The sequence below is a fragment of the Orcinus orca genome, chromosome 7 (genome assembly GCF_937001465.1).
Source record: "Orcinus orca chromosome 7, mOrcOrc1.1, whole genome shotgun sequence".
Taxonomy (NCBI): Eukaryota; Metazoa; Chordata; class Mammalia; order Artiodactyla; family Delphinidae; genus Orcinus; species Orcinus orca.
In genome coordinates this window covers 11,388,238-11,409,584 of record NC_064565.1, presented here as the reverse complement: position 1 = coordinate 11,409,584, position 21,347 = coordinate 11,388,238, and the positions used below count along the sequence as shown (strand labels likewise).

The 21,347-nt window shown below is 42.3% G+C and overlaps 2 protein-coding genes across 3 annotated transcripts in view; one reads left to right on the top strand and one right to left on the bottom strand.

Annotated features, from left to right (window-relative positions):
* The window catches only part of IWS1 (interacts with SUPT6H, CTD assembly factor 1), a 66,953-nt gene extending 61,625 nt beyond the window's left edge, over window positions 1–5,328 (bottom strand). The window contains exons 1-2 of one of the 2 annotated variants that reach the window (XM_033400149.2): window positions 5,013–5,328; window positions 2,828–2,946 (exon numbers count right to left, since the gene is read on the bottom strand). In XM_033400149.2, coding sequence (XP_033256040.1) covers window positions 2,828–2,946; window positions 5,013–5,046 — 153 coding nt within the window. In that variant the 5' untranslated portion in view covers window positions 5,047–5,328. The remainder of the gene's footprint in view (window positions 1–2,827; window positions 2,947–5,012) is intronic. The other variant, XM_004276862.3, reaches the window with a different exon arrangement.
* GPR17 (G protein-coupled receptor 17) overlaps window positions 1–21,347 on the top strand; it is a 397,229-nt gene that overhangs the window by 263,210 nt on the left and 112,672 nt on the right. The gene's annotated exons all lie outside the window — the stretch shown is intronic.

Here is a 21,347-nt window from a genome sequence, read left to right as displayed (position 1 = left end):
TGCAGAATGAGTATTATAGATAAAATGAATTAAAAAACAAACCAAAAAAACAAACCACAACTAGCCTGAACTCCAAAATGCAAACGGGAAAAACATTATTTGGAAAAATCACTTTGTGAGTACCATCTTGCAGCAGGCAAAACAATGCCCCCACAAAAGATGTCCACATCCTAATCCCCAGAACATGTAAATATGCAAAAGGGATGTGCAGATGTAATTAAGGATAGGAAGATTACCCTGGATTATCTGAGTAGGCCCAGTATAATTACAAAGGGTCCTTATGGGAGGGAGGCAGGAGGGTCAGAGTAAGAGACAGACTTGTGAGAACACAAGCTAAGGTCTGAGAGATTTAAAGATGCTACAGTTCTAGCTTTGAAGATGGAGGAAGAAGCCATATGCCAATGAGTGCAAGTGGCCTGTACAGCTAGAGAAGGCAAGGGAGCAGATTCTCCCTTAGAGAAGGAACACAACCCTGGTGCCACCTTGATTTTAACCCAGTGTGACCCACTTAGGACTTCTGACATCCAGAATTGTAAGAAACAAATCTCTTTTTTTAAGCCACTAAATTTATATCAGGTTGCTATGGCAGCAATAGGAAACTAATACACATCTTTTAAGCTTGGGGGCTATAACCTGCACTGCTCCATTTAATATAACTGTACTCTTTCAAGGGTACAATTGGCACTCAAACTACTAGAAGTTTAGCAAATTAGGATAACCCTCCTGGAGGGGAAAATCTACGAAAAGCACAAAAATATGTTCATGGCAGACTTCATTTATAACAGCTAAACAGTCTAAATGTTAATAATCAGGAAACTGTTGAATAAGTAATAGTCCATCCATATTATGAAATATTATGCAACCATTAAAAATTACACTTAGTGGGAATCTTTAACGACATGGGGAAATACTTAAGTATAATGTTAAGTGAAGAGATAAAAATGTTATATTGATACGTAACATATAGTAAAAACACAAGTAACTTAAAATGTATACATATGTTCTATATAATGAGAACAAAAATGCAGGAGAAATAATGTAAAAAAGTTAAGTCATTTCTGTGACAGGAGTATGCTGACTTCAATTTTCTTCTTCAGACTTTTATATGATTTCCAAATTTTCAACATGCACATTTATTTATTTAGAATCCATCTCATTAAAAAAGTAGTTGAAAAAAAGAAAGTCAACACTACATTTATACATTTATAACTGAAGCATGAAGCCATCAGTCAATCTCCTGTTTTCCAAAATGGAAAGTTAAGATATTATACACTAAATAAACTGTAACAATGTTTATGTTATCAAATAATTTCTACCTATCAATTACATTTTAATTAGAATTTAGTCTAAATGCTTAAGAGTATACCAAAAACTGAACGATGTCAAAATAACTAAAAAATAAGCCTTCCTCTCACTTCTGATCTCACCTGCCCCCTATTTATTCTAGCCACAATGGCTACCACCTTAGCTCTTTGTTAGGAATGTTCATCCCCTACATAGACACGTGCTATTCCTTCACCTCCTTCCACATCTTGATTCAAATGTCACTTTCTCAATAAGGCCTACGTGTACCTCCCTATTTAACACTAAAGCCTGCCCTCCACCTTGGCACCCCTCACTCTGTTCAAACTTTCTTATTTCTCCACAGCATTTATCACCTCCTAACAAACTACAATTTTTAAAAAGAAGTGTGGAGGGCTTCCCTGGTGGCGCAGTGATTAAGAATCTGCCTGCCAATACAGACAGGGGACACGGATTTGGCCCTGGTCCGGGAAGATCCCACATGTTGCAGAGCAACTAAGCCCATGCGCCACAACTACTGAGCCTGCGCTCTAGAGCCCACAAGCCACAACTACTGAGCTCGCGTGCCACAACTACTGAAGCCCACACGCCTAGAGCCCGTCCTCCGCAACAAAAGAAGCCACCACAATGAGAAGCCCACTCACCACAACAAAGAGTAGCCCCCGTTCGCCGCAACTAGAGAAAGCCCATGTGCGGCAACGAAGACCCAATGCAGCCAAAAATAAAAAATTTTTTTTTAAAAAAGTGTATATTGTTTAATGTCTTTCTCCCCCTGCTGGAAAATAAATCCAAGGAGAGGATTTTCGTGGCAGTGGAACCTCATTTAGTCACTCAAAAGAGCCTGACACATAGCAGGTGCTCAAAAAATATTTGTTGGATATATGAATATACTAGTGATATGCCACAGGACAGAGTCAATAATACAATCTCTAACAACTGCATCTACTACTTAAAATTGGACAATTTTCTGTGCATGTGTAGTCAAGCAAAATATATGGTATATTGGCCATCTTTATCATTCCTACGTTTCAGTTTGTGTTTACCAAAAACTTACACCTGAATTATTGGAAAAAGTCCCAATTTTATTTTGTTAACATTGTGCAGTACAGACTGTATAACCAGGGAAGCAAATTAAAATCATATAAATTTAATAGGTGATAACCACCATAACTTTCTATTTCAATTGATGTTTCTTCAGATTGCAAATCCTCACTGCCCCACTAAGACATCATTCTGGGAATGGGGAAGCCTAGTCAAATATCAAAAGCCTGGCCTATTTTCTGAATCAATAAGCACAGTTGAAACTGCCTAATATCCAAAATGGGACTCAATCAATACTTATTTCCCTGTGATTTCGTAAGTAACCAGACTATCCCTATTTATTTACTTTTAAAGCAGTTCTCTATCATTTTTGAAGGGTTTGAAGCCTAGACCCTAAGACAGGGTCTGTACAACTCCTAAATAAAACAGGTCTCATAGAATATGCAAGGGAAAAGCCTCCCCAAAGATGTTGTTTAGCCAATACCTCTGAATGACGTTCTACACTTCCAGTGTCTGATCCAGAGTGCTGCTCATTTACATCATCCTCAACGTCTGACCCTGAATCCCGTTCATCCTGTACTGGGGTAGCGCCACCATCATCTGCTTAAAAATAAAACAAAAACCCACTTAAGGTGTAAGATGGACGACATCTACAACTGAAATGAACACAATGAATCAAGAAAAATGTAAGAGCAAGAACAAGTGTAAGAGCACTGATGAAGCATAACTAATGATGCTAATTTGGGAATAAGACAACAGTACAATACTTACATAAATACCAATAATCATAACTTGTATTGTTGACACATGTGGCAGTGAGAATATATCATTACAGGAACATGAAGCTTAATAAATATCACTAAGGACCAAGTCAACAAACTAATAGTGTGCACTTTATTTCAACTTTATGTTAAAATACCTGAGTCTATTTTCTCCATAGCACTTACTTACCACCTTCGGATGTACTACATGACTTTCCAAATTAGTTTTGTTTAATGTGCTTCTCTCCTCGCTTGAATGAAAGTGCCAAAAGAACAGGGATTTTTGGTTCACTGCTGAATCCCTGGAGCCCAGAACACTGTCTGGTACAGTATTTGTTTATGAATGAAGAGCACAAGGAACTCCAGTCCAGAAATAGTGTAAACTCCTTAAAGTAAAGCATATACTACTATACTGTTATAAAACAAATTGTTACCTATCTTTAACCAATACTTTAAAAATACAAAGTAAAATTGTACTGAGAGGAATTTAGAGTTGTTGGAGAATATGGGAAGCCTTGGTTAGGAGTTTACTAAAAATAAATAAATTTTTAATAATGAAGCACTCAACTATAGGAAAATCAAAAAATGTGTAAGAATGAAATCAGTATCATACTAATGAGCTTCTCTACTTAGCTAAGGAGTAAAGAACATATATATTTAATATTTAATATTCTTATCATATAGTCATAAAAAATTCTGAAGTGTAACGAAAACTTATGCTTCAATGGTTAGAATATGGGGGAAAGAGGGCACAGAGAGGCTAAGACCCTGTCCTAGCATAATAGGAAATCGTTACACAATGCCTAAAAATGATGCAACGAGATAGCATAAGTTAGGAATACAGGGATGAACGTCAAAAAATGGCTAAAAAAATGAAAAGTCAGGAAATTGCTAACTTTTCATGTCTTTCAGCCCGTTATATACACATATTACATATGATTACTTATTTAAAAGTAATTTAAAAACACAAATGAACTGACAACTATTTTTGAAAACATCAGGAAACCGTTTAAAGCAAAAGAGCAGTATGTGTTTGGAAACGTGTTTGCAGTCACTACTATTCGCCGTCACATGATAAGGAATCGAAGTGAACTCAAAACACAACGGAGTAATTAACGCTTAGAAAATTATTTAAGCCCTTTTGATAGAGAATACTCAATGGAACTAGGACACAATAGGAAAGCAAAAGTAACGTTTTTATTCCCCACGAGGTTCTGCCTTATTCATCTTTGGATCTCCGGTGGCTAGCACGGTGTTAGCGGGGGGGGGGGGGGGGGGCCGTGTTTACAGACTAAACAGGAAAAGAAAGGAGAACTTCAGTGAGGAGAAAGGGGAAAGATCTCAAGGTGAAGGAAAGGAACAAAAATCGCTAGTAAGCCCCAGAGGAACACGCCTTATTGTAAAATATGTATACAACTCAAATACGGGTCCTACGTGTTTGTTCTTTAATGGGAGAAACTAGTTTGCAGGCGAGATCAAACTAGTACCAACTCCTAGTGAAAAGTCTACATAAGATCCTGCAACCCCAATGAACAGCTAACTCCCTCGGATTCTCGAAAATCACTCTCAACTCCTGAAAAAAAACCCCTATCAGTAGACCTTCCCTCGTACTTTGCACACAGTAAGTGTCTGATGTATGGAAGTGGCTCCCTAATGCAGCAACGTCCTTCGCCGATTCAGAAGACAACTGTCCCTCTAAAATTCCCTCTCCGAGGTTCTAACTTCGGCGGCCGCAGCCCGTCGGCGGGCTCTCAGCGCTCAGCCTCACTCCCCATTAGACCCGGTCGGCGGAAGGGAAGTCTCCGGGGCGTCCCTCCCCTCCCCACCCCTCCCCCGCGGGAGTGCGAGGCCAAGCCCGGCCAAGTAACCGCTCCGCCCCCAGCCCTGTCCCCTAGGTCCGGGCCCCACCTGACTGGTCGCCGCTGTAATATTCCGAGTCCATGGCAGGCGGGTCTCGGCGGGGAGTGTCTGCGCCCCGCGCCGCCCCCGTCACCTCCTTCCCGGCTCTGTGACCACCGACGGCGCGGCCCGGTGCTCAGAGGCTCCCACCCGACTAGAGGCCTTGGAGGCTGCGGAGATTAAGGCAGCAACAGCTGCAGACGCGAACACTTCGACCTAGAAAGCCCGGGCAGACGAGGCCGTACCCGGAAGGCTGGCAAGGTGTGTGGGTCACCGCACTACTTCCCAGAAGCACCTCTAGGGCCAAAATGGCGCCTGCCCACGACCCTCAAAAGAATTCAGTGCGCAGGCGCCGTCACCTGTCATCCGGCCAATGAGAAGGCGCAACGGTAATGACGCACGACACGACCGGAAAGGAGACTGCTGGGAAAATTGAGCGGGAGCCGCGGCTGCGGTTAAAACCTTCCCTTGGAGGAACCTGGTCCGTTCCCCATGGAGATGATAATGTTACTGTATGGGTTCTCCGTCCGCGCCTTGTTCGAGGACCTTCTAATTTACTCTTCTGAAAAATGAAGACCCGCTAAAATTAAATTTTCCATCATACGGAAATTAACTGTTGTTCCCATAATGCAGCGAGGCGCTTGATTCCCGCCCTTAGTACGGGGAGGAAGTGGCGCATTGCCCTCTGGGACTTGTAGTTCGAAACCTGGCGAAGTAGGCTGAGTTACCAAGTGGCGTGATCAAAAGGGCCTCTTTTCAAGGCATTTTTCTTCCTTTCTTTTTTAAAATAACGACTTAACTTTCATCTTAAAAAGCCATTTGGTCAACAATACGAAGTACAGGTTTTTGCTTCCGGAAGAGTCCCCCCTAATGAAATCTTGAGGAAGTCACACTGTTGAACTTGACTTGAGCACTATATGCTCCCTGGAAACAACAATGGTTAGAAACTTCCTGACCTGTCAGTGTTCCCAGAACGGCTCACTGTAAAGAACCATCCTTGTCCCTATCTCTTAGGTAAAACTCACTCTCCACCCTTTTTCATGAGTCCTGTAAGACTTACAGAAGACCCCCTTGTTTACCCGTGACAAGGCCAAAGACCTTTCCCCATTTTTCTGAACCTGCTCATAAGGGCGGACTCAGATCCTCAAACTTCCTGTTCAAATCTTTGCCCTCTAAAACTAGCTAGATACGGAGATAAATATTTTCTGTTCACTTGACTGATTGAAACTTCTGATTGCAAATCAATCCCGACTATAAATCATCCCACCTTCCTCCCTATGAAAGCCTAAGACAAAACCACACAACCTAGACATTCTGATCTTCATATCTGGTGTGCTCTCCCTATTGCAATACCCCAAATAAAATCTATTTCCTTGCTTGTTTGTTTTTCTCTTAAATAAAGAGGACAATGTTACTACCTTTGGATTGGAGGAGGGCCAGAGGAGGTATAAGCAAATGTTCCCCAGCAGGTATAGAGTTGCAGAATTAGGGCCTTTTGTTAGTGACAAAGCATACACCTCGAACTGGATTTCTGGGCATGCCTAGCCTGCTGTAAGGCCTCATGTGGTGCCCTGAAAGGTCCATCTCCTACCTTGGAGTTGAGATATGTGAATTCCCTGATGCTAGCTTTGCTATGAATTCTCAAAATGCCTTTAAGTGAAGCCACATTCCAGCTTTGATAATCCTGGAACCCTTTGTTAGCCAGTCAGAATATGCTGGCAGAACCCAGTTCTAGGCTCCAGAGAAGGATATGAAAAGAGAAGGAAGAGAGAGGGATGGTTTCTCTGGAAATTGTCATTTTCTTGCAAGAGAGTTCATGGACATTCTTTCCCCTGTATAGTGGAAACCAGCTTTGAAATCCAAGTCTGCCCCTTCAGCTGTAAGAATGACATCTTCTCAGGCTGTTGTGAGAATTATAAGAGAAAGGAATTAATGGTGCCTGGAACCAAAATGCAAAATTAAAATATTCATTTCCTTCCATTTAATAGAAGAGGCCCCAGGATCTAAGCTCTCTTCTAAAGAGAGTGGGTGAGATTGTACCTGTGTAATAAGGCAAGGTGAATAGGGCAGAAGTCCAGGAAGAGATTAAATGGAAGGGAATCCAGTGCAAATCCTGCCAATAAAGAACTTGTAATTTCACCAAAGGTACAAGACCAACAGCCGTGAAAGTAATTGGGCTAAACGATGTAATTACAAGAGGATAATTGCTGAATTTTAACATAAAGATTCTAACTGTCCTGGCGGTTTGGAGAATGGAGAGATAGAAGTGGACTGAACACACAGTAATGTGCGGAGCCCCAGAAGGCTGTAGGGAAGTGTCAGATCTATTTTTTGTACTCAAGAAGCCATTAACTTAGTGAGACAGGACAAACTTTTTGAAATAAACATAGAGTCTTAGTCAAAGCATTGTGCCTGTAAATGCAAACACAGCTCCAGGAAAGTTTTCCAGAGTCCCTTTTCACCAGCTAGCTGTCCTTCAGAGCCCCCAGTGGAGAAATCCTGGAGCAGCACAGGTGTGCTTTTCTGAGTCCTGGCTGCCTTGCATCTTGGAGACCACCATCTCTCCAATCCTCATTCCTCTCTCCAGTCCCAGCACAGCTGGTCCATGCTGGTGGTGGTAGAGAGGCTCTCAGGGGGGGAGGCTGTTTTTCCCACCAAGGATAATAAGGACAGAGAAGAGAGGAAGGGAGAAGTGAGCTTGCAGCTATCCAGAACTCTCTTTCCCTTGGCTGATAACCCAGAGACATACAAGATTTATCTGGCCAGCCTTTTGAGACACTGTAACTTGATGAACATGTCTGGGAGTGAAATGTTACACAATATAAAGAACAGCCTGGCACTGGCAGAGTTTCATACTGGGGGCTCAGAGATCTGGGCTCTGGGTCAAGCTCTGAGCTTATTGTGTCAAATGAGGGAGTTGAATCAGAAGATTTCAAGGCCCTTTAATTTCATTATTCTATGTCAGAGAAGCCAGGTCTCCAAGTCTGACCTGCCTTCTTGTGCTTGAGCCACTAGAGGGCCCTGCCGGTGAAGAAACGAAAGAAACAAGTGCGTTCTAAGCCTGGCTCCCCAGGTCTGTGCACTGTTCTCACACCCCAGCCGCATGACTCACTAGGACACACGGAAGATGTGTCCTGCCAAGTCATTTGTAATATTGAAAAGTGGGACTCGCTTGAAGGCCCATTAATAGTGTTTAATGAATCACTAAACATCAGTACCATGGCACTCCACCCCGCCACTAATACAATTGAATTGAGTCTTTAGCTCTCACATGGAAGGATCGCCACAATATATGAAGTGAACAAAACGGTCATAGAATACTATAAATGGTATAACATTATTTATGTGAACAACCAAAACAGCAAACAAAAACCCAACCTAAGAATTCCTTCATAAAAATAGAGGCAAAAGAACTTTCTAACAAAAATTGAAAGCTAAAAGCCATAAAAGGCTGAAAATTTTGACTAAACATAAAAACTTTAAAAAATAATAAAATAAATGTAAAAACATATGCGTAGCAAAATCAACACACCATTATCAAAACCAAAAGATAAATGATTAGGAAGTTAAAAAAAAAGTATTTTTCAACTCATATCATAGACCAAAGGGCTAATCTCCCTAATGAATATAGAGCCCCTAGAAATCAATAAGACTAATAACTCAATAGAAAAATGGGCAAAGGATATGACAATTCACAAAAGAGAAAAAAATTTTTATAAGGAACAACGTTTTTTTAAATAAATTTATTTATTCCTTTATTTATTTTTGGCTGTGTTGGGTCTTCATTGCTGTGCGTGGGCTTTCTCTAGTTGCAGCTAGCGGGGGCTACTTTTCGTTGCGCTGCGCCGGCTTCTCATTGCGGTGGCTTCTCTTGTTGCGGAGCACAGGCTCTAAGTGCATGGGCTTCAGTAGTTGTGGTTTGCGGGCTCAGTAATTGTGGTGCATGGGTTTTGTTGCTCCGCGGCATGTGGGATCTTCCCGGACCAGGGATCGATCCCGTGTCCCCTGCGTTGGCAGGTGGATTCTTAACCACTGTGCCACCAGGGAAGTCCCGAGAAAATTTTAATGACCTTAAGATGCATGAAAATATATCTTAAAGTAAGATAAAAGCAAATTAAAATTATATTGAGATACTAATTTTCACTTCTCAGGTTGCAAAAATCTGATAACATTCCATTGGTGAGGCTATGGAGGGAGAGGCCCTCTCATAGGGTGCTGGTGGGAGTATGTTAGTGTAGCTCCCTAAAAAAAGCAATCTAGCAATGTTTATAAAAATTACAAATGCATATGCCCTTTAGCCTAGCAATTGCACTTCAGAAAATGTATCCTACAAATATACTTTACTATGTGCAAATAATGTATCTACAAAATTATTCATTGCAGCACTATTTGAAAAATACTGGAAATAACCTAAATGTCCAAACAGGAATGATCACAAAATTATGATACACCTGTACAATGGAATGTTACGTAGCTATAACAAAAAACAAGAAAACTCTCTTATGTACTGATATATAAAAGATTTATAAGCTGTGAAAAAATGCAAAGTGCAAAACACTATGTCATCTTTTGTGAAAAGGGGAGGAGAACATATATTTGTAACTATATCTTTTAAATTTGAAAATCGTATAAAAAACAAAATATTGGTGTCTGTCAGGGGAAGGGAGGACAAGGAAAGAGGGTGGGAATAAGCTTTTAAGGTTTTTAATAAACACATAACATTTACTCTTGCTCCACGTGATAACTCCTATACAACTCTATTTAATTTTGTCATGTTATATCTGTGAAAATTGATAAGCAGAAGCCTCATTTAAAATGGAGTCAGAAGGTCAGAAAGGGGAGCTCTTATGCCCTACTGCTCCACATCAGTTACAAACCCGACAGAAAGAAGTATCTTTGCATGTCCAACAGGAAGAAGATTACTGCTTTACCACCCAGCAGGAGGAAGGAAGAAATTTTCCTTGCCTGGCAATAGGCAGCCAATGAGAAACGGTCACACCTTAGCCAATGAAAAGCCACTACACTTCAAACTCCCAGTTTCCTCCAATGGACTCCGTTTAACAGCCCCTCCCAATGCCCCCTTCTCTATAAAGAAAATGGACCTCTCCTTTGTTCGCTGGGTGAGATTGCAGTTCACCATAGATTGCATGTCGTGGACATGAATGAACATTTTGCTGGCAAAATAACTGGCTGTTTTATTGTTTTAGGGCAGCATATCAAATTAACTTCACAGCCCACTAACTTACAGCCCATATCTTGAAAGCTTACAGACCATAACTTGAAAACCGGAAGTGCCAGTCTCCAGTTGCCCATGGTGTGGAAGCTACCCGGACCAACCTGCTATGATTGGGCCCCATCTCTAGGCCCAGTGATCCAGGCAGAGATATCTTCATGGATTCTGGTCTTGCCTTTTATAGAAAACATAGGTGTGTGCCCTGCCCTGAGCAAAGCCTCTTCAACGCACAATTATGTGTGTGGCTGAACAATTATTCAAGTTAAGGACTCTCTGTTTTTGTTTTGTCTTAGTTGGTTCTGGTTTTGGTTTTGGCTTGTGGTGAGGACCATATCACTGGAAGTGTGGGAGCGGAGACTACCTGTGTGTCATAAAGGGGTTCAGCTTTGGAACCATGGTCGAACCAAGTGACCTTCACAGCCTTTTTTAAAAATATTTTTTATATTAGTAAAAATATATATATAACATAAAACTTGCCATTTTATCTATTTTTAAGTGCACAATTCACTGGCATTAACTACATTCATAATGTCATGTAACCATCACCAAATATTTCCAAAAATTTTCACATCCCAAACAGAATCTCTGTACCCATTGAACAATAACTCCGCATTTTCCCTTACCCACAGCCCCTGGTAACTTCTAATCTACTTTCTTTCTCAGTGAATATGCCTATTCTAGGTATTCCATACAATATTTGCCCTTTTGTAACTGGCTTATTTCACTCAGCATATTTTCAAGGTTCATCCATGTTGTAGAATGTGTCATAACTTCATTTTTTTATCGCTAAATAATATTCAATTGTATGTATATACCACATTTTGTTTATCCATTCTTCTGTTGATGAACACTTGAATAGTTGCCACCTTTTGGCTACTGGGAATAATGCTGCTAGGAAGAGCAAAATTGCAATACAAAATCAACACTCCAAGGTTAATTTTTTTCTATACACTAGCAATGAACAACCTGAAAAGAAAATTAAGAAAAACAATTCTAAGAACATCAGAAAAAATAAAATGCTTAGGAATATAGTTAACCAAGGAAGTGGAAGCCTTGTGCACTGAAAATAGAAAACATTGTTAAAACAATTAAAGAAGATATAAATAAATAAAAAGCTATCTCATGTTCATGGATTGGAAGACTTAATATTGTTAAGATGGTAATACTACCCCAAATGATCTATCTGCAGATTCAATGTAATCCCTACCATAATCCCAATAGTGGTTTTTTTTTTCAGAAGTGGATAAACCTGTCCTAAAATACATATGCAATTGCAAGGAATTCCTGAAGAGTTAAAACAATTTTGAATAAGATCAAAGGTGGGGGACTTTCACTTCTTGATTTCAAAATTTACTACAAAGCTTCATTAATCCAAACAGTGTGGCATTGGCATAAGGATAGACATATAGACCAATAGAATAGAATTGAGAACCAGAAATAAACCCTCACATCTATAGCCAACTGATTTTTGACAAGGGTGCCAAGAGTGTTCAGTGGAGAAAGAACAGTCTCTTCAACAAACGGTAACAGGAAAACTGGACATCAACATACCAAAAAAATGAAGTTGGACCCTTATCTTATACCATATACAAAAATTAATTCAAAATGGATCAAAGATCTAAATGTAAGGGCTAAAGGTATAAAACTTTTAGAAGAAAACATGCAAGCAAATCTACGTGACCTTAGATTTAGCGATGGTTTCTTAAATATGACACCAAAAACATAGGCAATAACAACAAAAATAGATAAAGTGGACTTGGTTCAAACTAAAAACTTCTGTACATCAAAGGAGCACTATCAAGAGAGTGAAAAGACAACCCACAGAATAGGAGAACATTTTTGAAAATCATATATCTGATAAGGGCTTAATATCTAAGATATATGAAGAACTCCTACAATTCAGTAACAAGAGGACAAATAGCCCAATTCAAAAATGGGCAAAGGACTTGAGGAGACATTTCTCCAAAGAAGATATAAATACAAGTGGTCGATAAGTGCATGAAAATATACTCAGCATCATTAGTCATTAGAAAAATGCAAATCAAAACCACAGTGGGATACCATGTCACACCAACTAGAATGACTGTAATCAAAATAATAGAAACCAACAAGTGTTGGTGAGGCTATAGAGAAATTGAAATCTTTATACAGTTGCTAGTGGGAATGTAAAATTGTGCAGCCACTGTGAAAAAGTTTGGCCATCCCTCAAAAAGTTAAACATAGGATTACCATATGACCCAACAAATGTAATCCTTGGTATGGATCCCCAAACAATTGAAAGCAGGGGCTCAAGTGGATTTTTTGTTTTATAATACATTTAAAATTTTGGAATAATTTTAGATTTACAGAAAATTTGCAAAGATAGTTTAATTTCCATATATCCCTCATCCAGGTTCCCTTAATATTAACAACCTGCATTACCATTTGTCATCAGTTTTGTCAAAACCCAGAAACCAACACTGATACATACCATTAACTAAACTCTAAACTTTATTTATTTTTCAATATTATTTATTTATTTATTTGTTTATTTTTGGCTGCATTGGGTCTTTGTTGCTGCGAGCGGTCTTCCTCTAGTTGTGGCACACGGGCTTCTCATTATGGTGGCTTCTCTTGTGCAGCATGGGCTCTAGGCACACAGGCTTCAGTAGTTGTGGCATGCGGGCTCAGTAGTTGTGGCTTGTGGACTCTAGAGCGCAAGCTCAATAGTTGTGGTGCAGGGCCTTAGTTCCTCTGCGGCAGGTGGGATCTTCCTGGACCAGGGCTCGAACCCATGTCCCCTGCATTAACAAGCGGATTCTTAGTCACTAAGCCACAAGGGAAGTCCCTAAACTTTATTTAAATGTCAACAGTTTTTCTACTAATGTCCTTTCTTTGTCCTAGGACCCCAACCAGGATACCACGTTGCATTTAACTATCTCCTCAGTCTCCACTGGTCTATGACAGTTTCTCAAACTTCCCTTGTTTTTCATGATCTTGACAGTTTTGAGGCATCCTGGAAAAATAGTGTGTAGATTACAGCAGTCCCCAACCTTTTCGGCACCAGGGACCAGTTTCGTGGAAGACAATGTGTCCACGGTGGTTGGGGGTTATGGTTCAGGCAGTAATGTGAGCAATGGGGAGCGATGGGGAGGGGCAGGTGGAGCTTCGCTTTGCTTGCCCACTGCTCACCTCCTGCTGTCCTGCCCAGTTCCTGACAGGCTGCGGACAACTACCAGTCCGTGGCTGGGGGAATGGGGACCCCTTGTGTAGAATGTCCCTCGATTTGGTTTGCCTGATATTTTTCTCATGATTAGACCGGGGTTATGGGTTTGGGGGAAGAATACCACAGAGGTGAAATACACTCTCATTATATCATATGAATATGACATACCACAGGAGATGTTAAACTTGATCACTTGGTATATTAGTCTGCTAGGGATGCTATAACAAGTACCACAGACTGGGCAGCTTAAACAACAGGGATTTATTTTCTCACAGTTCTGGCGGTGGGGAGTTCAAGAACAATGTGGCAGCAGGGTTGCATTCTTCTGAGGATTCTTTCCCTGGCTTGTAGATAGCTGCCTTTTCCCTCGGTCTCTGCCTTGTCCCTCTTTATGTCTGTGTCCTAATCTCTTAAGGGTATCAGTCAGATTGGAATAGGGCTCTACCCTAATGACCTTGTTTAACCTTAATTATTCCTTCCTTAAAGGTCCTATCTCCAAATACAGTTCCACAACGGGCCACCTCAAGACCCTGGACTTCCTTTTGTCTCTGATAGTCTGGGTTGATTTAACAGAAGATACAAATTAAAAGAAGATTTAGGAGAAGTTACTAGGAGTTGTAATCTCTAGTTTTAGGGACTATGCAGAAAAAGAAGTTGTTTTTTTCAAAACTAGTTTAAAGTAGCAGTGAGTGAGTTTTCCTGGATTATTGGACACATTTTCCAGGGCTCTGGATGGTAAATACATACCAGCACTGAGAGCAAATCCCGCCCTGCCCACACAGTTTGCTTCCAGCTGACCTGCAGTTCCCTCACCCAGCAAGTGGTGGGTGACAATTCCTCTCCACCTTGCCGGCTTCAGGTATTAGAACAAATGGGACCAATACCATTGCTCCCTGCCCAAAGGGGGCTGCAGTTCCACTGGACATACAAGCTAATGGTCCTGAAACAATTATGGTTGAGATGGTATAATTACTGGAAGCTTAGTCATTACTCAAGTTTCTGGGTGTGAATCCTGGCTCTGTCACTTTCTAGCTTGTGACCTTGGACAAATTGCTTAACCTCTCTGTGCTTGGGGATATTAGTAGTATTTATCTCATAGAGTTGTTATGAGGATTAAATGTGTTTATGTATAAACAATGATTCCTGGGACATAATATATATATATATATATAATACATATATATTAGTTATTATCATTATTATTATCAGACACTGTGAAGATACAAAAAAACTAACATATAATTCTTGCCTTGAGAAACTTACAATCCATCAGAAGTCCTACTCTAAAAAGAAAATACATGGTAACAGGTAAATCATGTGATCTGAGTAACGACTGCCTTAGAAATTGAAAGGTGGGCGAGGCTAGAGTGAACTGCAGCAGTCAGGGCCAACTTCCTGGGAGAGGAGTATTTGTGACGGTATTTGAAAGACGAAGGCCGATTTGGATGGGAGAGGGATCATGTTTTAATTATGGAAGGTTAACTATTACAACAACAACAAATTTTAGTGGCTTGAAACAAAAAAATTATTTCTTGCTCTTCTAAATGGGCAGTGGGGTCAGTGGGGGTACTCTGCACCCTGGAGTCATTCAGGAACCCAGGCTCTTTCCACATTGTGGCTCCACCATCCCCTAGGGCCTCAGAATCCACTCCTGGATGCTCTGCATGCCACCAGCAGAGGGGAGAAGAGAGACAGTGCAGAATGGCACAGGAGGTCTTAACGGGCCCGGGCCTGGAAGTGAAGCATATCACTTATCCTCATTCTGTGGCCCATCCTAATCATGAATGAGGCTGAAAAGAGTATCCCAGCTGTGGGAACAGGAGGACACACAGAGCATTTGGTGCACACAGAGCATTGCAGCCAGGGGTGAGATTCCAGCATTCTAATGCTTCTTTTTTCCGAAATAAAGCTCTTAGCAATGGGCCTCTCACCCTCAACCTCTTCCAAGGGCTGGACAAAGTATTATTATCATCATCAAAATCAGCATCATTTAGCTGGTTATTGAGCTGCCACATAACCAGGTTTTGCTTTCCCCTTCCACTACTTCAACCTCCCCAGGGAAATCATATTAGTCACCAGGATGCCATTATTCTGGTCATGGGGCAGAGGTCCCCCTGTTTACAACCAGTGGCCTGGGTTTAAGTGCCAGAGGACAAGACTGAGATTTATTCACTGGACTGCCCACAGTTCTCCAGAGAGGAGAAAGGGACTCTTATTTTGTACCTGTATGGTCAGGCCACTCAAGATAGCTGTTCTCTTGCTCTCTGTACATCCCCTGCCCAACCAGTGCCTGCTTCACCTATATTCTACTCACCTGACTGACCTTCCTACATACTTGCCTCGGGCCTCAGCTAATGATTGTTCTTATCAAAAAGACAGTGAGGGGCGTGTCCCTCTGCTGGTTTCCCTGGTAACTAATGAGCCAACCTGACCTCAATTTCCCCTTATAAACTGGCCACCATGTCCTGCCTGCCGTTCACAGCACACAGTGGGGTGTCACTCCAGGACCTTGCTTCAGACTCCCCCCATCCATTAAACCATTGATGTCTCTGTCGCTGACTCTGGGCTCTTCCTTTGGTCTTAAAGCTGGGCAAGGGCAGGCCTTAGAGGCCTGCGGGGTGCAGCCCAACAGTGCTCCTCCTGCAGCCTAACCCTTGGACAAACCTCTGGGTGGGTCCCTCAGATGGCGTATGATAAAGCACAATCAGAAATGAGTCATTCCTCCTGGACAGAGATTGTAGACACCCCCCTGGCCCATAAGGACTTTGGATCTAAACTTCACCCAGTCTGGAAATGTCTATCTCACAGCTGCTGATCCAGGGAGGATGCAGTAGCTGGGCTTCCCTGATGATACAGGCATTTCCTTGGTTTGTCAGAACCAAGATCCTCTAGGGAACACAGTCCAGTAGCCCCTTCCCTGTACCTGCTCCCTCCCCCATCTTCTGAGCCATATTTTCTTGCCGTTCCAGGAGGCCAATTTTGGTGTCACCTCTTCCAGGAAGACATTCCATTCTGGCTCTTGGGGGCCTCCACTTTTTCCCAGCCGTAATTGCACTTGGACCTATGAGCTATATGTTGGTTCTCAGTGGGGGCTGGGTTTTCCCCCTATTTGGAAATATTTGGAGACAATTTGATTGCACCACCAGGGGAGTGCATATAGTTGGTAGAGGCCAGAGGTGCTGCTAAAAATCCTAAAAATCCCACAGTGCACAAGACAGCTCCTCCCAATGCCCCTATAAACAATAATCTACTCTGAAGTGTCAATAGTACCAAGATTGAGAAACTCTGAACTACCCAGATAGAATGTTTTCTGTGACCTACAGTCCTGTACTGTGCATAACTGTTTCTGGGGAAACATTTAAGCCCTGCTTTTCCCCAGATATTCCTCTGCCGTTGAACTTTGGAGATCACAGAAATGAAAGGCGAAAGGGCCTTCAGATCCTGAGCTAGGATGAGCAAGTTGGAGAAGCACCTTCCCTGAAAAATCTCTAAAAATGGAAGTCTTATCTGTCTTTGAGGAAGGGGAGGGAGTCCAGGTTTGTTTGAGGGTTGGTGTGGTGTAATGTAGTGCAGTGAGCACTGGCCCTGGAGTCAGGTTGACCTCGATTCAAATCTTGCCCCTGCCACTTTTAGCCATGTGACCTAAGCAAGTTTCTTAACTTCTTTGGTTTTAATTTTCTTACTGTGAAATGAGGATAAACACCCCAAATTTGTAGGGTTTTTGATGAGGGTTGAATGGGTTCACATGCAATGAAGCCAGTACACCAAAAGCACTCACTAAGTGCTCATTCTCTTTGAGACCGAGAATTATAAAATTCTCTAAACAGTAACTCTGTCACAGAGGTCTATGCTTACTGCTGTGCTATTTTAAAGTGTTAATGGATAACTTGGCTGCTGTAGACCAGATGGGAAGTTCGGGGTTACCAGGAAACAAACCACTTCAGGTCGCTCTATGATGTGTTGGCAGAGCTGAAATGAAATACTCACTGTGCTCTGTTTTAGTTGCTATGGTGATACTACAATGCGTTTGATCATTGGACAGAAATGGAATGAAACAGATTGTCCCATGGAGGCATTTTGGCTCAAGTCAGAAACACATTCTTTTTTTTTTTCCTGTGGACTTAAATTTTATAATGTGTATAATACAAATATTAACTTCTATCGTCTTCACATACGTTTACTTGTGGCAGGCAAATATTATTTAAAACACAGACACACGTACACACACACACACACACACACACACACACACATATACACACAGCTCCCTGCATCTTGAGGAGAATCCAGGTAACTGGAGTATCCAAATTGTCCTTTGTTTGCTGACAAGTGAGGGGTGTATGGACACGAGACCGAAGAGCATGGAGGTGGAGAGTTGAAAGGCTCTAGCAAAAACGAGGTTGGTTTGGTTGCTTGGAAGAGGCGATTGTCAGCTGGTGGCCTGGATGAGGGCCTGGGGGAGAACTGTGCTGAACAATGTGAATTCCACCTTCCCAATCCCAAGCAAACTTCTGTCTCTCTTAGGAGACCATTAGTAAACTTTCCATGTCTTGTTAATGGGGTGGATTTTTCAGGGAGGTAGAAGGGGAGAGTGCAGAAGCGATATGAGAACACAGGCTGATTGCTGCATCCAATTATTTCTGGGTTACATAGCTTCTCTTTCTGGGATATAAGTGCTAGGTCCCCAAATTACTAATAAAATGACAGTAAAGTAATTTAAAATTTTGGAAGACACTATAAACACCAACTTGTAATTTGTTTAGTCTAGATTCTTTTCTATGTATAGGAATTAGAAAAGAAGCATAAAACTATACAACAATTAAAATCTGGTTTAATGAATGTCAATTAGTCCAATTCTCATGGCCTCCTTCCAGATCCTGTATTATGTCTATCAGATACACAGAATTATTACTGGATAAATAGGCTTTCCTGTATCATTCTAAGTGGAGTTCAATTATTATTGAACATTTCTTTTTTTTTAATTTATCTATCTATCTATTTATTTATTTATTTTTGGATGCATTGGGGTCTTCGTTGTTGCATGTGGGCTTTCTCTAGTTGCAACGAGCGGGGGCTACTCTTCCTTGCGGTGCACGGGCTTCTCACTGCGGTGGCTTCTCTTGTTGCGGAGCATGGGCTCTAGGCGCGCAAGCTTCAGTAGTTGTGGCTCACGGGCTCTAGAGCTCAGGCTCAGTAATTGTGGTGCACAGACTTAGTTGTTCCTTGGCATGTGGGATCTTCCCAGACCAGGGACCGAACCTGTGTCCCCTGTATTGGCAGGCGGATTCTTAACCACTGCGCCACAAGGGAAGTCCCTATTTCTTTTTCTATGATAAAATTCTTTTGAAAATAGCAATTTCAGAAATGAAAAATTTCTAAGATTGTGAAGTACCATATCTAGTAAAGTCATAAATTTTGAATATTCAATAATAGAAAAGTCCATTCCTCTTGCCCACAAAAATCCAGATACATAATAATCTAGTAGACTGGCTTCCTTTAAACAGGTTTGAAGACTTTTGAAATCCAAAAACTTTTCCAGTTTCTGTTGGACTCCATCTACACCCTCTGCTAGCATTTCAGGGATCTGGGCAACTGAAAGAAAATCTGGAGACAGAATCTTTTCATGCTCCTGGAATTCAGTGTCTTTCTCCAACTCGGACACAGTTCCCCCGGAGTCATCCCCGAGGGGGTCGTTCCCCTCACCGTCCAGTGGTCCCCAGAGACGTCACCCTGATCCAGCCGCCACGCGGTGGCCCCTCGTCGCCGGGTCCCAGAAACATATTCTTAAATGTTAGCGGACTATTTGCACCTTGAGGAGAATTGTGGAAGTAGCACTAGGCCGTGGGAGAGCCCAGTCTGGCCACACATGTGACAGGGAATAACGTGCCCTGACTTCCCAGCCTCTCTTCTTGATTTCCAGGGCTTGGGGTACCTCAGCAACAGAAAACCCGAGGCTGTCAGAGAACTGCCCCTCAGGTGCTCCCTCTGAGCTCTGCCAACTGACACAGCAGTCAGGCCAGGTCTTTGAAGTCATATGGACACTGTTTGCTGGGAGGGAGGACTTGACGTGGCACTTGAGAAAGGTTAGCAACAAAACATTCAAGCCCCTTGTTTCAGTAAGTTCCCTTCTGGAATCTCCCTGTAATGACATAATGCAAACAAAGCTGTGAGCACAGACTTGTCCATTGCAGTACTGTGGACGATAGTGATGGACTGACTGCCTCCTGATGTCCATTCAGGGATGACTGTTACACAAATAATGGAGCACTTGTAGATTGGACCACCATGTTGTCTTTTTTTTTTTTTTTTTTTTGCGGTACGCGGGCCTCTCACCGTTGTGGCCTCTCCCATTGCGGAGCACAGGCTCCGGACGCACAGGCTCAGTGACCATGGCTCACGGGCCCAGCCGCTCCGCGGCATGTGGGATCTTCCCAGACCGGGGCACGAACCCATGTGCCCTGCATCGGCAGGCGGACTCTCAACCGCTGTGCCACCAGGGAAGCCCTTTTTTTTTTTTTTATTAATTTTTATCGGAGTGTAGTTGATTTACAATGTTGTGTTAGTTTCTGCTGTACAGCAAAGTGAATCATTTATACATATACATATATCCACTCTTTTCTAGGTTCTTTTCCCTTGTATGCCAATACAGAGTATTGAGTAGAGTTCCCTGTGCTATACAGTAGGTCTGTATTAGTTATCTATTTTATACATAATAGAGTGCATGTGTCAATCCCAACCTCCCAATTTATCCCTCCCCCGCCTTTACCCCTTTGTAACAGAAAGTTTGTTTTCTACATCTGTGACTCTATTTCTGTTTTGTAAATAAGTCCATTTGTACCATTTATTTTAGATTCCACATATAAGCGGTATCATATGATATGTGTCTTTCTCTCAGCACGCTGTCTTTAAAGACTGGTGGTTAAAGTTTGGTACAGTGTCAGAAAATGCTTATGATTTAATGTCAGATGTAAAAAAAAAAAAGCAGGAGACGAGTTTGTAAGTATCCCAAATGTGTTTCTATCAAATTTTAAGACAGGCTCTGGAGAAAGATGTCTTATAAGTCATTTTGTTCTACAGAGATATTCTGTTTCACTACCTTTTTTTGCAAGAGGACAGCGGAATGAGAGCTGTAGAAGACCTAACCTGGTCCCGGGAGTCCCAAAGTAGGGGGCTCGTCATTTCCAGGAGCTGCAAGGATCAGCAGTGCCAATCCTGTGGGAGTGAAATGGTATCTTTCTAAACCAGAAAAACCACCACCCATGTGAAGCCCCCCCAGAAGCAAGCATTGGCCCAGGAACTGGATGAGGTTTTAGGGGCCGGGAGGCTAGCTGGAGCCGGGCAGATCTTGAACACAGTGCTTGCGGGGAGTGGGTGGGAAGCTGGCTGAAAACCTCGGAGCGCACGCTTCCTCCAAATGGCCCTTCTTTAAGTCACCTCCCAATTCACTTCCCTGCCTTTGTCCTGGGCTGGTTGGTTGTAAGCGACAGAAACTCCTTCAAGCTGTCTCAACAATGGAGTGTGCCGCAGAAGGAAGCTTCCGCGGAGCGCGCTGCAGGAAACACAGAAAGCTCGGGCAGCAGTGGCCCCTGCCTCTCTCTGGGGCCACGTGGTCTCTGCCCCTGTGGCTCTTCTACTTTACCCTTCTCTCTCCCACCAGCGTTTGGCTCCTGTCCCCCAAAGAGGCCCAAGGACAGGGCTGCTGCCCTGCTGTGGCCTCAACTCTGTCTAAAAGATGATAGCTGGTCCTCACACCTCTGCCTGGGGTTCCCTCCCAAGTCCTGGAGAAGGGATAGAACCTGACCAGCTCTAGCTGGGCCAACAGTGAGGACCCCCGAGGCCTCTGCTGGCCCAGGGAAAGCATTGCAGCTGAGCAGGTATCTCCCGTGGACTCATTTTCCACCCACCT